This window comes from Ascidiella aspersa, chromosome 5, assembly GCF_963924565.1.
Source record: "Ascidiella aspersa chromosome 5, kaAscAspe10.2, whole genome shotgun sequence".
NCBI lineage: Eukaryota > Metazoa > Chordata > Ascidiacea > Phlebobranchia > Ascidiidae > Ascidiella > Ascidiella aspersa.
Window position 1 is genome coordinate 31,086,808 of NC_139451.1, and position 12,336 is coordinate 31,099,143.

Below are 12,336 nucleotides of genomic sequence, written 5' to 3' on the forward strand. Positions count from 1 at the left end.
AAATTTAAACACAAGATAGGAGTTTTCTGGGTTCCCAACATCCCAGTCATGTTTATTCGCGGGTGAACTGTACAACGAGGAACACAAAGCAGGATTCTCTCTAAGAGACAATGAGTTGGCAGCATTCGAGTTGAGTCACAGTGGTTTCAAACTTATTTTGATCTCGCACTAAAAAATACTCAAACAAAACAAAAGTACAAAATACTCAAAAGTAATTGCATTTGCGCAGCGACGTCAATTGGTTCAGTAATTTGGTAAGTGAACCCCTCTGCGAGTGTTTAGAGAGTAAATAAGTACAGTGCATTAAACTTTGCACAAACGATTGGCAAAATTACCAAACAGCAGCTCTTTTGGTAAACCTATACTTGTCTTCAAATAAAAATAGAATAGGTTTGGGAAGCCTTGGTCAGCATTTTAAGTAAGAATGTTCCTTTTAAAGAAATGTAATATTGGTTGTGTCTGTTTTTGTAACAAGAAACTGCAGTTATTGCAAATAATCTCAAAAAAAAAACAAGGCATTTTAAAGTGATTAAAAATGTATTATTCTTAGTTATGAATTACAACAAAATAACATGTGCTTTAAATAACTTGAGGCCTTAATCTTTGTAATTGAAATAAAATAAAAGTCAAAATATCAAACTGAATACTAAGCGTAAATGTAACAGCATCCAAACCAATGTTTCTTAACCGATGTTGGTTTACGGCTAAAAATTTAAATGTTTAAATTTTACGCGCTTTGTGCAATTTTTCCCTCATGTCTTAGTATTTCAAGCCCCTTTTGGGAGAGTCTGTTCAGCACAATGCCCGGTGAAGTTAATACCACTCTAACTTATGGCACAGTAAGAATATTTCGTTGTTTTTGCCCAACACTTTTCACAAACAGTAAAATTATATGTTGAAAATAGCCATAATATTTTAAAACATAGCAAATAGATGTGTTCTTTTAAATTACAGAAGTTCTCTGGCACGATGGAGAATCTAGTATGGCATTAATTACTAAAAAAACAACCAATGAAGTACATAGCAATCACAAAAGGGGTGTGTGTGGTGTGTATTCAAAATATTTTGGGTGGTGGGTTTATGTATCAAAAAACAAACAATAAAAAATAAATTCATGTTTGGCAAAATTTTATTAAATCACCAAGTTAGCAGCTGTTTCGAAGCCATAATTAAAATATTACAATAAAATGTCATCTTATCTACTCCTTTCACTAAATTTGATACCATACAAGTAACAACTAGTATCCTTAAATTGATGAATACTAAAAGTCACATGGCACCAATTTTTTTGCAAAGAACATAAAAAAGGAAATAAACTGCCATTTACTATTTCATATACTTCAGAAAAACTCATGGGGGTTCGTCATGGATATGCTATTATTCACAAAATTTGTCTTTTGTCGTTTCCTGCCCACTGAACTGAAGTGTGAATTATGTGATGCAAATTTTTCGCAAAGGGGTTACAAGCCCACTTCGGAATCAACATCTGGCCGCCAGCCAAAAACACTTTGAGAGAACCCTGTGTATGTCGCAAAAACACAAAAAAACACAAAACACATAAATTCCATTAGTGACAGTTTTCAAAAACTTGGTGGTAAGACATTGTGCAGTAAAATTCATAAGCACTATAATATCAGTTCATTATGTGAAAAATTTGTTGGAACTCAATACGACATACTGTAATTTAGGGTGAACATATTAAACTTCTTACAAGCAGGACTCTTTTTTGTATATATGGTGTATAGTGAGCTTGTCATCATCATGCTTTATGCTATCGTTATGCAAGCTCTGTTTTAAACCATAAATAGCTCAATTCAAAAGTGTTAGAAGGGTAAATTAAATTATAATTATATTTCTCGTAGGATTTCATTAGAACAGTGTTTCTCAAGCTTATTTAGCAGCAAATTGAATACTAAGCATAAGTGTAACTGTGAAGATATGGCAAACCAATTCTCTTCACTGAAAGTGAAAAAAGCTTCAAGATTAGCCTAAATAAGTTCTAATGTAATCAATTTAAGGAATGTCTTATTGGGGATCTTGCTAAAATCAATCTTAATAAATCTAACCATGTGAACTACTGCATTCAGCGACCCATAGGTTGAGAAGCACTGCCTTCGAATAAGATACTAAGCTGAAAAGTACACCAAATTTGGAAGAAATGCAGAGAAATAGCACGTCCAAATAGAAGCTGCGCAGTAGACAGAGTTCATGAAAAAAGTAAATTCCTTGTAAAACATAAAGCAGTACAACATTGAAACAAGTATGATTTGTGGAACAAATAGTGCTTACTCAAAAAATCAACCGAGAAAGGGAACTATATTTGCCTTGAATTTCATTTAAGGCAGGGGTGTAAAACCTTTTATATATTTGGCCCCCAAAGTGCCAAAATGTGCCGATAAAACGGGGGTACAAAATTCATTTTTTATACACCCAATTATGTTAACTGAATTGATAGGGACCAAAAATTCAGTCTCCAATTGTTTATAAGTCAGTGCTAATCAGTAAGTGACATAAAAAACTGTTTACACATGTAAGTTAAACAACTGCCATTTTTAAAGTTTGAGTTGCGAGGCTGCATACTAAACAGCTTGTTTCTGCTCCCGAAATGTTGGTTTATACTTTGTTTACAGAAGAGCGATTTCTATCCATTGAGATGGCGTGTGTGTTCAGGTTTTATCATTTTTACCATGTACAAAAAATCGAAGCGACACAGGATTTCAAAAATTCATTAAAAGCCACATAGAAGATTTGCTTTTAATTACCACAACCCCAGTTGCATTTTCTTTTAACACTCATACTGATTTAAAATTTACGGAAATAAACTTATCCCCTATCGAAGTGGGTTGTCATACTGGGGTCTACGGTACCCCATGGGTTCATGGGAAAGTTTCAAGGAGCGCAACATCTTTTAAATTTATTGACAGATAAATATTTCATTGATTTCCTGAGTGGACAACTTGGATATAACATTTACTTTGTATAAACATTGGTATAAATGTTAAAAAAAACCTTATTGTGCAATGTTTTTGTTTAATTATCCTTGTTTGAAAATAGAAGGGGGGTTCCATTATTAAGAAAGAGTCCACCAGCTGAAAAGTTGAGAACCACTGCCCTAGTGAATAACCTGCAGAGACTATAGCCAGATTATTTTAGTAGAAATACTTAAAAATTGCATAATTTTTTATGGTTTCTACCTAAATTGGTTACAAAAGTTGTGTTTGTGATAGTTAAACATTGTGTTCCAACAATGAAAGGTTTGCTGATAAAAAATTTTGTGGCAACATTGTCATGCATATTAATAAATGCATGGAGATTTGCTTACAATTTCTCAAAAAAAACCTGGACTTTGTCCGCCAAGAATACTTAAAACCGATTAATTCTGGTTTTGTCTCAGCAAAAAATAAAACATTTTAGGTAGCTGGAAGCCGTACTGTTTACAAAAAATATGGTGTCAACATCAGGCCTGCAGGTCACTTTTTTTCGCGCTTACGAACAAAAGAAAATCATGTTTACTGCTCAAAAACTTGTGCGTTTTTTTTGGGGGGAGAGCATTTGGCGGAAAAAAGAACAATAGCACCACCGACTGCTGGGAAGAACAATCGGGAAAAAGTCAAAGGTGATTATCGGAACTAACAGAGTCCATGGTGGCCGTGTTCCGTTCTTCGACAGAGTAGGGTGCCGCTTCCATAAAATCAACAGCGGAAGACTTTTTCCACATTTCATTGCCGGCTTCGCTCGCAATCGTGCAAACCGGTTCATCACCAATCAGTTCCTTTGAGTTTTGGGCTCCATTTTGTGTCTTGGTGCTTTTATCGCATGCACTGCTCTCTGAGTCTGCGATCTCCGCCTTGCGTAACTTCTGCTCTTTGTTGCGCGCTTTTTGACTTCGACGGCGCTTCTTAAAACCACCCTGGGATCCCGGGTCTACGAAAAAGTAACCAAGTGTATTCAAAAAGAATAAATATTTCAAAGTGTATTCAAAAAGAATATATATTTCAATATATATTCAAAACAATGTAGTATAAATATGGGATTATAAATAATATGAAAAAATCCTATAACATTTTAACACCAAGGCTGGCCACTTGGCGACTATGTCTTCCCAAATTAAGTCGAAAATGCATAGATGTTTTGTTTTGCAAAGATTCGATCTTATACAAAACCAAGAAAAAAATTTGTGGTTTGTTTAATATCGTCAAACTTATACTTTTTGAGAGATTGAGTATTTGTGGACATTCAGTACTAGAATTAGCAGATTTTACCTTGAGTGGTAAAACGTTTTTACTATTCTGTTAGTATTCATAATGGATTTTTTCGATATTTGCATTTCCAGATAAGTAGACAAAAAAACGAGCATTTAAATTCTTAGATGACTATTGCTTCAATAATAATCCCCTGTTTATCGGCTAAACATGTCGAGGCATATGCATTAAGTACGCTTGTCACCAAAAGATAACAATATATAAAAACAATGATTTAAAAGCATAACAAAATTCTACAAAACTTAGACCACATTTTAGTTCAATTTTAAAATGTTTAACTTGTACTTTTAAAAAGGAACATTCAATGTCACATTAAACAAGAACACATAAAAAGCCCACCTTCATTCTCACTTGAGGCGTTATCTGCCTCGTAGCATTTATCCTGCTCTGTGGCACCACATCCTGGTTCTGTGCTTGTGGAAGAAACGTACATATCCTCGGAAGCAGGCAGCTTTCCATTCGACTTGTCAAAACTCTCCGTAAATTCCATTGGTCTGTCAGGACTAAAACAAGCAAATAAAAGAAATGCTTATTCTTGGTACCTTTTAATTAAAACATCTATAAAGAGAAGGTTGTTAATATTGGTGGAAAACTTGCAGTTTTGTTCAATTTTCTGGTTTTCTTAATTTTTTATACCAACCCTAATAAGGAAAAGCCACATAGCCATGAACTCTTATTCTAAGTGAAGCTAAAAAAATTAGTTGACTAAGTTTAAGTTTGGGCATCTTACACTTGACCTTTAATGCAGACAAAATAGTTTTTTTGCAAATTGATTAAATAGTCAATCGTTTTATCATTGATGTTTTTTTAAAAGTACTTTTATTATAAGGGGTTACATTATTTATCAGGTTTTAAATACAGTTTTTTTTTTTATAAAAATTATAATGTTTTGCAGACACATAAAAGCAAACTTTGCTTTTAGAGAAAAATATTAGCATGCTTTAGTGTTACTTTTCTGTAAATAAAAACATGTTGATATTATTGGTAAAAAGCTTGCTTGGCAAAAATAACAGAACACACAGCAGAAGGTAATAGTTTTGTTCTATGTAAACTGACCTTTTGTCACTGTCGTCGTTTGGGGGTTCGTACTCACAATCGCTGGCTCCAAAGTAGCTTTCCGCAGCCATTTCTGCTTCTTTTTGCTTTACATGTTCCTCGCCATACTTTAAACACATGTTCTCACGAACCAACCTAAATGTTTAGACAACATTATACACTGCCAAACAAACCAGTTAGCTGTTCAACACATTGATGCATGTTAGTTCAATTGTTGTACACTCATAGACTTTTTTTGCAAAATAAATGACATTTCTTAAATTTAAATGTTGTTAACTTTGCTGTGTACTTAACATTCATTTGCTGAAAGCTTACCAAGGTTTTTACACAACTTTAACAAAAATACCACAGTCAGAATATTTTATAAAATTAATTTTCTCTTGAGCGTTTTAAGGTTTTGACACAAGCTCCAATAAATTAGGTTCCTACCTAAAAAAGAATTCGGAGAAAATCAGGGTGTAAAACAGTCAGACCATGAACTTGACACAGATTATTGTAACAAGTCTGCAAAATTGCACCAAATCCTACCTTTTATTATCGCTTTTCAACACAACCAGTTGCTTTTCAATATCCTGAACTCTGACCGAGAATGAATTGTTCACCGTCTTCACCTCAGCTAAACGGTCCTAAAAATGTTAACTATGAGTAAAGCAATGTTGCACTGAATATGTGAATAATGACCCTTGCAAGATAAATGTCGACCTTAATTCCTGATCAGTAACAGCAAAATAATCTAGCAAAGCTAGTAATTCAGGTCAACCTGAATTGCTAGCTTTGCAAGATTATTTTGCTGTTATGAGCAAAGCAACCACCTATTTGAATGGCCTTGCATAATTTACAAAACTGTTTTGTGGAAAATTTTAAAATCACAATTTTAAAGTACTACAAAGGGAATATTGCACAGTAAATTCAAACCCAAACTGAAACATACATATACACAATGTGTAATCTGTGATCAAGCCCTTACTGGCAAACAATATTGGCACACATTTTATAGTACACTAGATGCCTTCGGTAAGGCTATTACCGCAATCAGTCAGCCTAATCAGGATATGGTCAGTAAGACATAAGAGAGGTTTGATCACAGATTGCAGAAAAAACGGATGTGTATATAGTTTCCACGAATTGGAATGTACATAACATATACACAATGTGTATTCTGTGATCAAGCCCTTCTGCAGTCGTACTAGACAACGACATAGGCACCCATTATAATAGTATACTGGATTTCTTCAGATAGACTTTAATAATAAAAAATTATAAAAGAATCCTGAAACATTTAAAAGGCACTTTTACTGTACTATACCACTTGTATCCGTAGGCTGGAAACAAATTGTGGTTTGAAAAGCGATTAAAAAAGTTTCTAATCTTAAAGTTAAAAAATAGGTAAATTGAATGAAGCGAACGAAGTGAGTCTCAATAAAGTTCTCTAAATATGGTTGGCAATATTTAATCTGCAATGTAGTAGACTTGCTTATTAGCTAAATATCCCGCTGTTTAGCACCTGCAAATAGCTCAGGGTTCGTTCCAGGGAGAGATGCTCTTGAACAAGCATGTGACGTGACATCGTTGACAGACTTTCCACTTGAATACGCTCATAAGCCTCAGAGAAATCCTGCCAAAAACACCAACTTCAATTATTCTTTGATTTTACAACAGTGTTGTAAAAAAGTCAATTTTTTGTAATGCAAAGACCGAAATATTTCGTTTTGTTTTCATTGACTAGGGTGAAGTTCGTTAAAAAATAGTTGATGGTCATTTATTATTATAGAAAAAATGTAAGTTTTAAGATAAGAAGCCTTGTGTTTGTTGCAAACCAAGGTTTGTTGTTTTTAGGATTTGCTGTAATTAAGGTATGTTGTGGTGTGAAGTATGTATATACAGAAGTGGGTTTAAAACCACTGAGAAAGAAAGTTAAAAACACCTTGGAATCCAGTCAAGTCCTTTGTAAAATAACTCAAAGTCATTTTGTTTAAACAACAAGTCAAGTCCTATTCTAGTCACAATTAAAGCAAGTAAACTCCAAGTCAAGTCCATGTGATGAAAATAATAGTTAAACCATCAAAAGTGCTAAAATGGTCCGATTATGTACAATACCGTTAACCAAAGCACAACGAAAACAGAACACAAGCAAATTGTTTTGTGCACAAAAATCAAGTTAAAAAAAACAATTTTATGAAACAATTGTTCTTAGACTTGTCGGCCATACAACGCTTGGCTGCAAGACTATATTCATAGAAAAGATACTTTTTCATTGGCATTAAAATATGATTTTTGATCATCATTCATTAAAATCTTAAAACATACCATAGCGTTCGGATTAGGTTTTGGGTGGGAGGTGAAGCATAATAAAATAAAAAAAAAACAGATCTGAATTTTATTATTGTCCTTATCCATAAATGTGTGGCGTTAGCATTTTATGAGCACAGAAAAGTAAAACAGAGCTTAAAGGGTGAAAAACATTTTCTTAAATCCATCCAAACTTGTTTGATACCCTGATATACCTGTATTTAAAAAATATTTAATTAAAAACAAGAAAATTTTACCTGTGAAATAAACTCTGGCGCCATATGTGGCGAATCAATGTAATTTAGTAGTTCATCATCATTCTGAGGTGAATCGACGACGTTTAGTTGGGCAGAATAAGCACCAGAAGTGGAAGATTTGCTGCTTGACGCTGAAAACGTAAATTTAACATTAAACAAAATTTTCCTTTAATATTTTTTCCGGTTCAGAATGTTGCTAATAAAAAACTCCAACAGTAACTTGCATGTCAAAACACACAAAAAAACATAATTGGAAAAGAATTCAGTTGCATATCTATTTATACATGCACTACTTATTAATTTCTCATTAAAAATTGCACCATGTTTTACATTTTATGATATAAATTTTTACTTTTTGTCACAAGATAAAGTGTTTCACTTATTATGTAGCACTAGTGTGTTCAGTTGATATAAAAACCCTAGGAAATATAAGGAGTGTTTTTGCAAACGCTAAACAATCAAGCTGCAAAATCAACACACATCTAGGCCAAGAAATTCCAAATGTCAAGATGTCAAGACAAAGAGAAATCACGTATGTAGGGTTTTTCTGTGTCAATCCATCTTTTGAAAAAATTTGCATTTAAAAAACGACAATTTTTATATCAAGGCTAGGTGTAGAAATAATGTCTAAGACCACAGAAAAGTAGGTATCATTTTGGGGGTTAATATGCAAAGAGCTAGCAAGTATCTTGGTCAAGTTTTCAACTGAGAAAAACACATACTACTTGATATTTCGTATTAACCCACAAAAAGGAGGGCTCACATGTTTTCTGAACGCTAAAATGTTTTTCTAGAGAGGCTTATAAGTGAAAAATATGCAAACAAAATAAACGTAAGATTTCCGAGCATAATAGTTGGAGGTTTTGGAGGTTCCTGATCCCGTATGGGCTTCGAGATTATTGTTCCTTCTACACCTGGCCTTAATATTAAAATTGTTCTTTTTAAATGTTTTTTTTTTTAATTTAACCACAATCTCCTACAATTATGCTCTAAAATATTAAGGCCCATATATTCGAAACAAAAATATTAATTTAATTTTGCAAGCCAAATAAAATAAATTCAACTCACCATCTGCATTTCCTTCATCAGTTTTCTTATCTAAAAGATACACTAACTTCTGTAAATCTTGCAAAATTATTTTCAAAAACAGTTTTTGTCAAATAAATGCATTTAACATCTTGACGCTTTGTTGGTGTTAACACACAGCTACTTTTTTTTTCAACCATTCACCACAAATTAAGTGTGGGTCAGCTTTGATTTCAGAAATAGTTATGGTAAGATAAAATATTTTGAAATGTTTATATCAAAGGTGATCAGAGGGAACTTGTTTATGATAAAGGTGATTAGATCTCAAGATTTTAGTAAATTGTTTATTTTGTTTAGAAATTATAATATAAAGAGGTGTAAAACTAAATTCTCTTAAGTTTCTCTAAAAACAAGATTTTGTCTTGCGTTTTGACTTGAAATTTTCTGTATGATTCATAGGTGAAACAAGCAAAACTTGATTTTAGTTGCTTGAACAAAAAAAACAATCAGTCGTCAGACAAAAAGTTGGCAGCAATTGCCACTAAGTTGTTTTCTTATAAAACCAACAATACATTTGCAGCATGATGGTATCACAAATCAAAGTTTTTTTAAAGAATACAATTTAACTTATTTACATTACCATTAAAAAAAAGTAATTATAGGAGAAAAAACAGAACTTTTTAGTTCTAAATATCACATCACCTTTGAGATAAAATAGTAGCTTTGTAAATACTGTTCAAAGGGTACAAAAAAACATTTACAAAAATTTAAAAAATAAGAAGGTAAATAATAATACATAGGTAGACAAATATACTTTCTTACCATAGTTATAAGAAACACTATATAAAAAATAACTCACCTTCATAAATTTCATCTTCCTCATATGGGTCATGTTCAGCCATTATGAACTGTGTTGTATTGTAAGGAGCAACAGGTCTGCCTAAAAATACAGGAAAAGTTTAGCCCTAGAAGAATTTTAATAGGAATTGTTTGTGTTCCTTTATGAAAGTATAGAAAATTAATATATTTTTTAATCATTTTTTATAAAACTTGTGTCAGAATAGGATTGGTTGACAAATAGTAAGCAGACAACTGGGAGTTAACAAAAACTTTCTTTTTGGAATGCTTGTTAAAACAATATCATATTTAGAAACATATATACTGCAACAAAAAAATAGTAAAATACTTGAAATTGGAGATAAAAAAAACTAAAGCAAAAAAACACTTAATTAATAGTAAAAAAATAAATTGAGTTTAAATAACATATATAACAATTATTGTAAACATGGAATTCAAGATGTCTGCAAAAAAAAGATTGTTAAAAAACAGAAAATAACTTCTAAATAGTTTAAAAACAGCTTGTCTAGTGCACCATAAAAGAAAGTTAGAAACCTCTATCAAGCATTTCGCCTCTAATTCGGTCGGCTCTTAGTTGCTCTCTCTCCCCAGCTGCCTTTTTCTCCTTAAATAAAAAAAATGTAAATTTAAAATAAAAAATATAAATACAAAGTTGTTGCAAGTTGTTGCTCATTTTAAGCACAGCAGTGTGTCTTAAATAGCATAAGAATAAGCATTTAATTTGCTTTAAAATTCAAGTTTAGGTTAACACCTTGAATGGTCGATATTAAAAACATCTAAATAAAATAAAAAAACAAAGAGATAATTAACATATCTTAATGAAATAAAGAATGTTAATTCACATATTTTATTGTAATATATCTTTCAACATGCAATTTGATGACATTTAATTTCTGTGTACTATGTAAAGCAACCTAATTTACAGAATTACTTTATATTTTCAAGAATAAAATTAAACTTGAAATATTCATTAAAACAAATAGACAAGAGGGCAACTGAGGACTGTTGGCTCGAAATTAAAGACCAGAAAAAGGCTGACTGTCAAATTTCAATCTGATTCAGCACAGCGAGGCCGGGTCGTAAAACCAGGCAGTTATCGCATTGACTCCTTGGCAGCTTTAGGTACATGAATAACACAACATTGTAAGACTTTCTTTCAGGCTGCATGCACACAAGCAGAGTTCACACCAAATACAAACAAAATAAAATATTACAAGTAAAAAGAGAGTTAAATTTAGTAAATTTGAAACTACACCTTATTGGCATTTTTGCTTTTAAAGCAGTTAAAAACTAACAAATTAAAATCAAATGATATTTCCCAAAGACCTGCAGCTCCATATTTTTTTGACAAACGATTTTTAAAATCTTGATGAGATACATTACATTCCTAATTTAATAAGCTGTACTAATAAAAATGTAATCCATGAGTTATAAGATTGTTGTAATCTTCTTTGTGATACAAACCTGGGTACTAAGAGCGCCATTTAAATGCAATTTATTCCAATATTTAACCTTAAATTCTCAACGCCCCTTAAGTCATATCCAAAGTTTCCAATCTAGAACCTAAACACTTTGGGCCCAAAAATGTGCATCATTAAGAGTTTGCTAAAAATAATAAAAGGATGTGTTATAAGTTAGAATTAGCAGTGCTGATCTTGAATCCTACCACATTTTCATTCAAGGGTTTATAATTTAAACAATATTCGGGTTAGAGTGCAAGTTTTGGGTGGATCAACTATTATATTTATATTTGCGTGTTTCATGCAAGTTCATTTTTTTTAATTTGTTTCATTACTGTAAAAAAATGTTGTAGGATTCTAGACCAGCGCCCAAATCCTTACCTCCCAAGTCATTTTTGCGTAGGGTTTCCACTTTCGCTTTTTCTTTGACGGTTTGCGGCGATGATGATGGCTGTTGTGGTGCTGGCTCTTCTTTTTCGCCGCGTCGACATCGGCTCCAGCCTCACCATTTCCGCGGGATTCGTGGCCCGCATTTCCCGCAAGAATCGCATCGGTTCCCGATGTGTCGCAGTCGGCGTCCACGCTGCCCGGATCCAGTCTCAAAACTTCGGCGGCCATTTGCAACTTGTAATTGAGCGCGCGCCTTTACGATCGCATTTGCAGTGTCGCGCTTGTAGTAAGTCTATAACTTTTACCTTTCAGTAAATCTCGAAGTGTACAAGCAGTTATTGCAGCAGCAGCCTTCTTCCAAAGCAAGTTGTTGATATGGATACGCACCGTTGGTTTGGCCAGCCGTGCGTGCCGAAACGTGTTATTTATTTGCTTTGTCAATTTTGTTTTCGGCCTGAAATGAACAAATAACCCAACTTGATTCCACATTAAACGCACAAAGTTTGCCTTTAATACCATTTTTTCGTTTTAAATTGGCGCATTTGTTCGTAGAGAGATTTACATACCAACATCATGTTTTAAATAGCGTGATTTATTTTACAAGGATATTTTCATGTTCTTTTCAGTTATCAATCATAACTGTCAAGATTATTTTTTAAATATAACGGAACTTGGTAACTTTTGATTAATTACGGTATTTGGACGTCTATCCAACGCCTATCTATCTTCTTAATTGAA

General features: G+C 32.8%; 1 protein-coding gene across 1 annotated transcript; it reads right to left on the reverse strand.

The window, feature by feature from the left end:
* Positions 1-593: 593 nt before the first annotated feature.
* On the reverse strand, positions 594-11,858 carry LOC146146324 (uncharacterized). The gene is made up of 10 exons (XM_083389714.1): positions 11,590-11,858; positions 10,283-10,352; positions 9,750-9,830; positions 8,933-8,962; positions 7,865-7,995; positions 6,823-6,933; positions 5,847-5,944; positions 5,319-5,453; positions 4,602-4,765; positions 594-3,924 (listed from the first exon to the last, which is right to left on the reverse strand). Exons 1-10 carry the CDS (start codon positions 11,824-11,826, stop codon positions 3,611-3,613), a joined length of 1,371 nt encoding a protein of 456 aa, XP_083245840.1. The 5' UTR covers positions 11,827-11,858; the 3' UTR covers positions 594-3,610.
* Between the last annotated feature and the right edge of the window lie 478 nt (positions 11,859-12,336).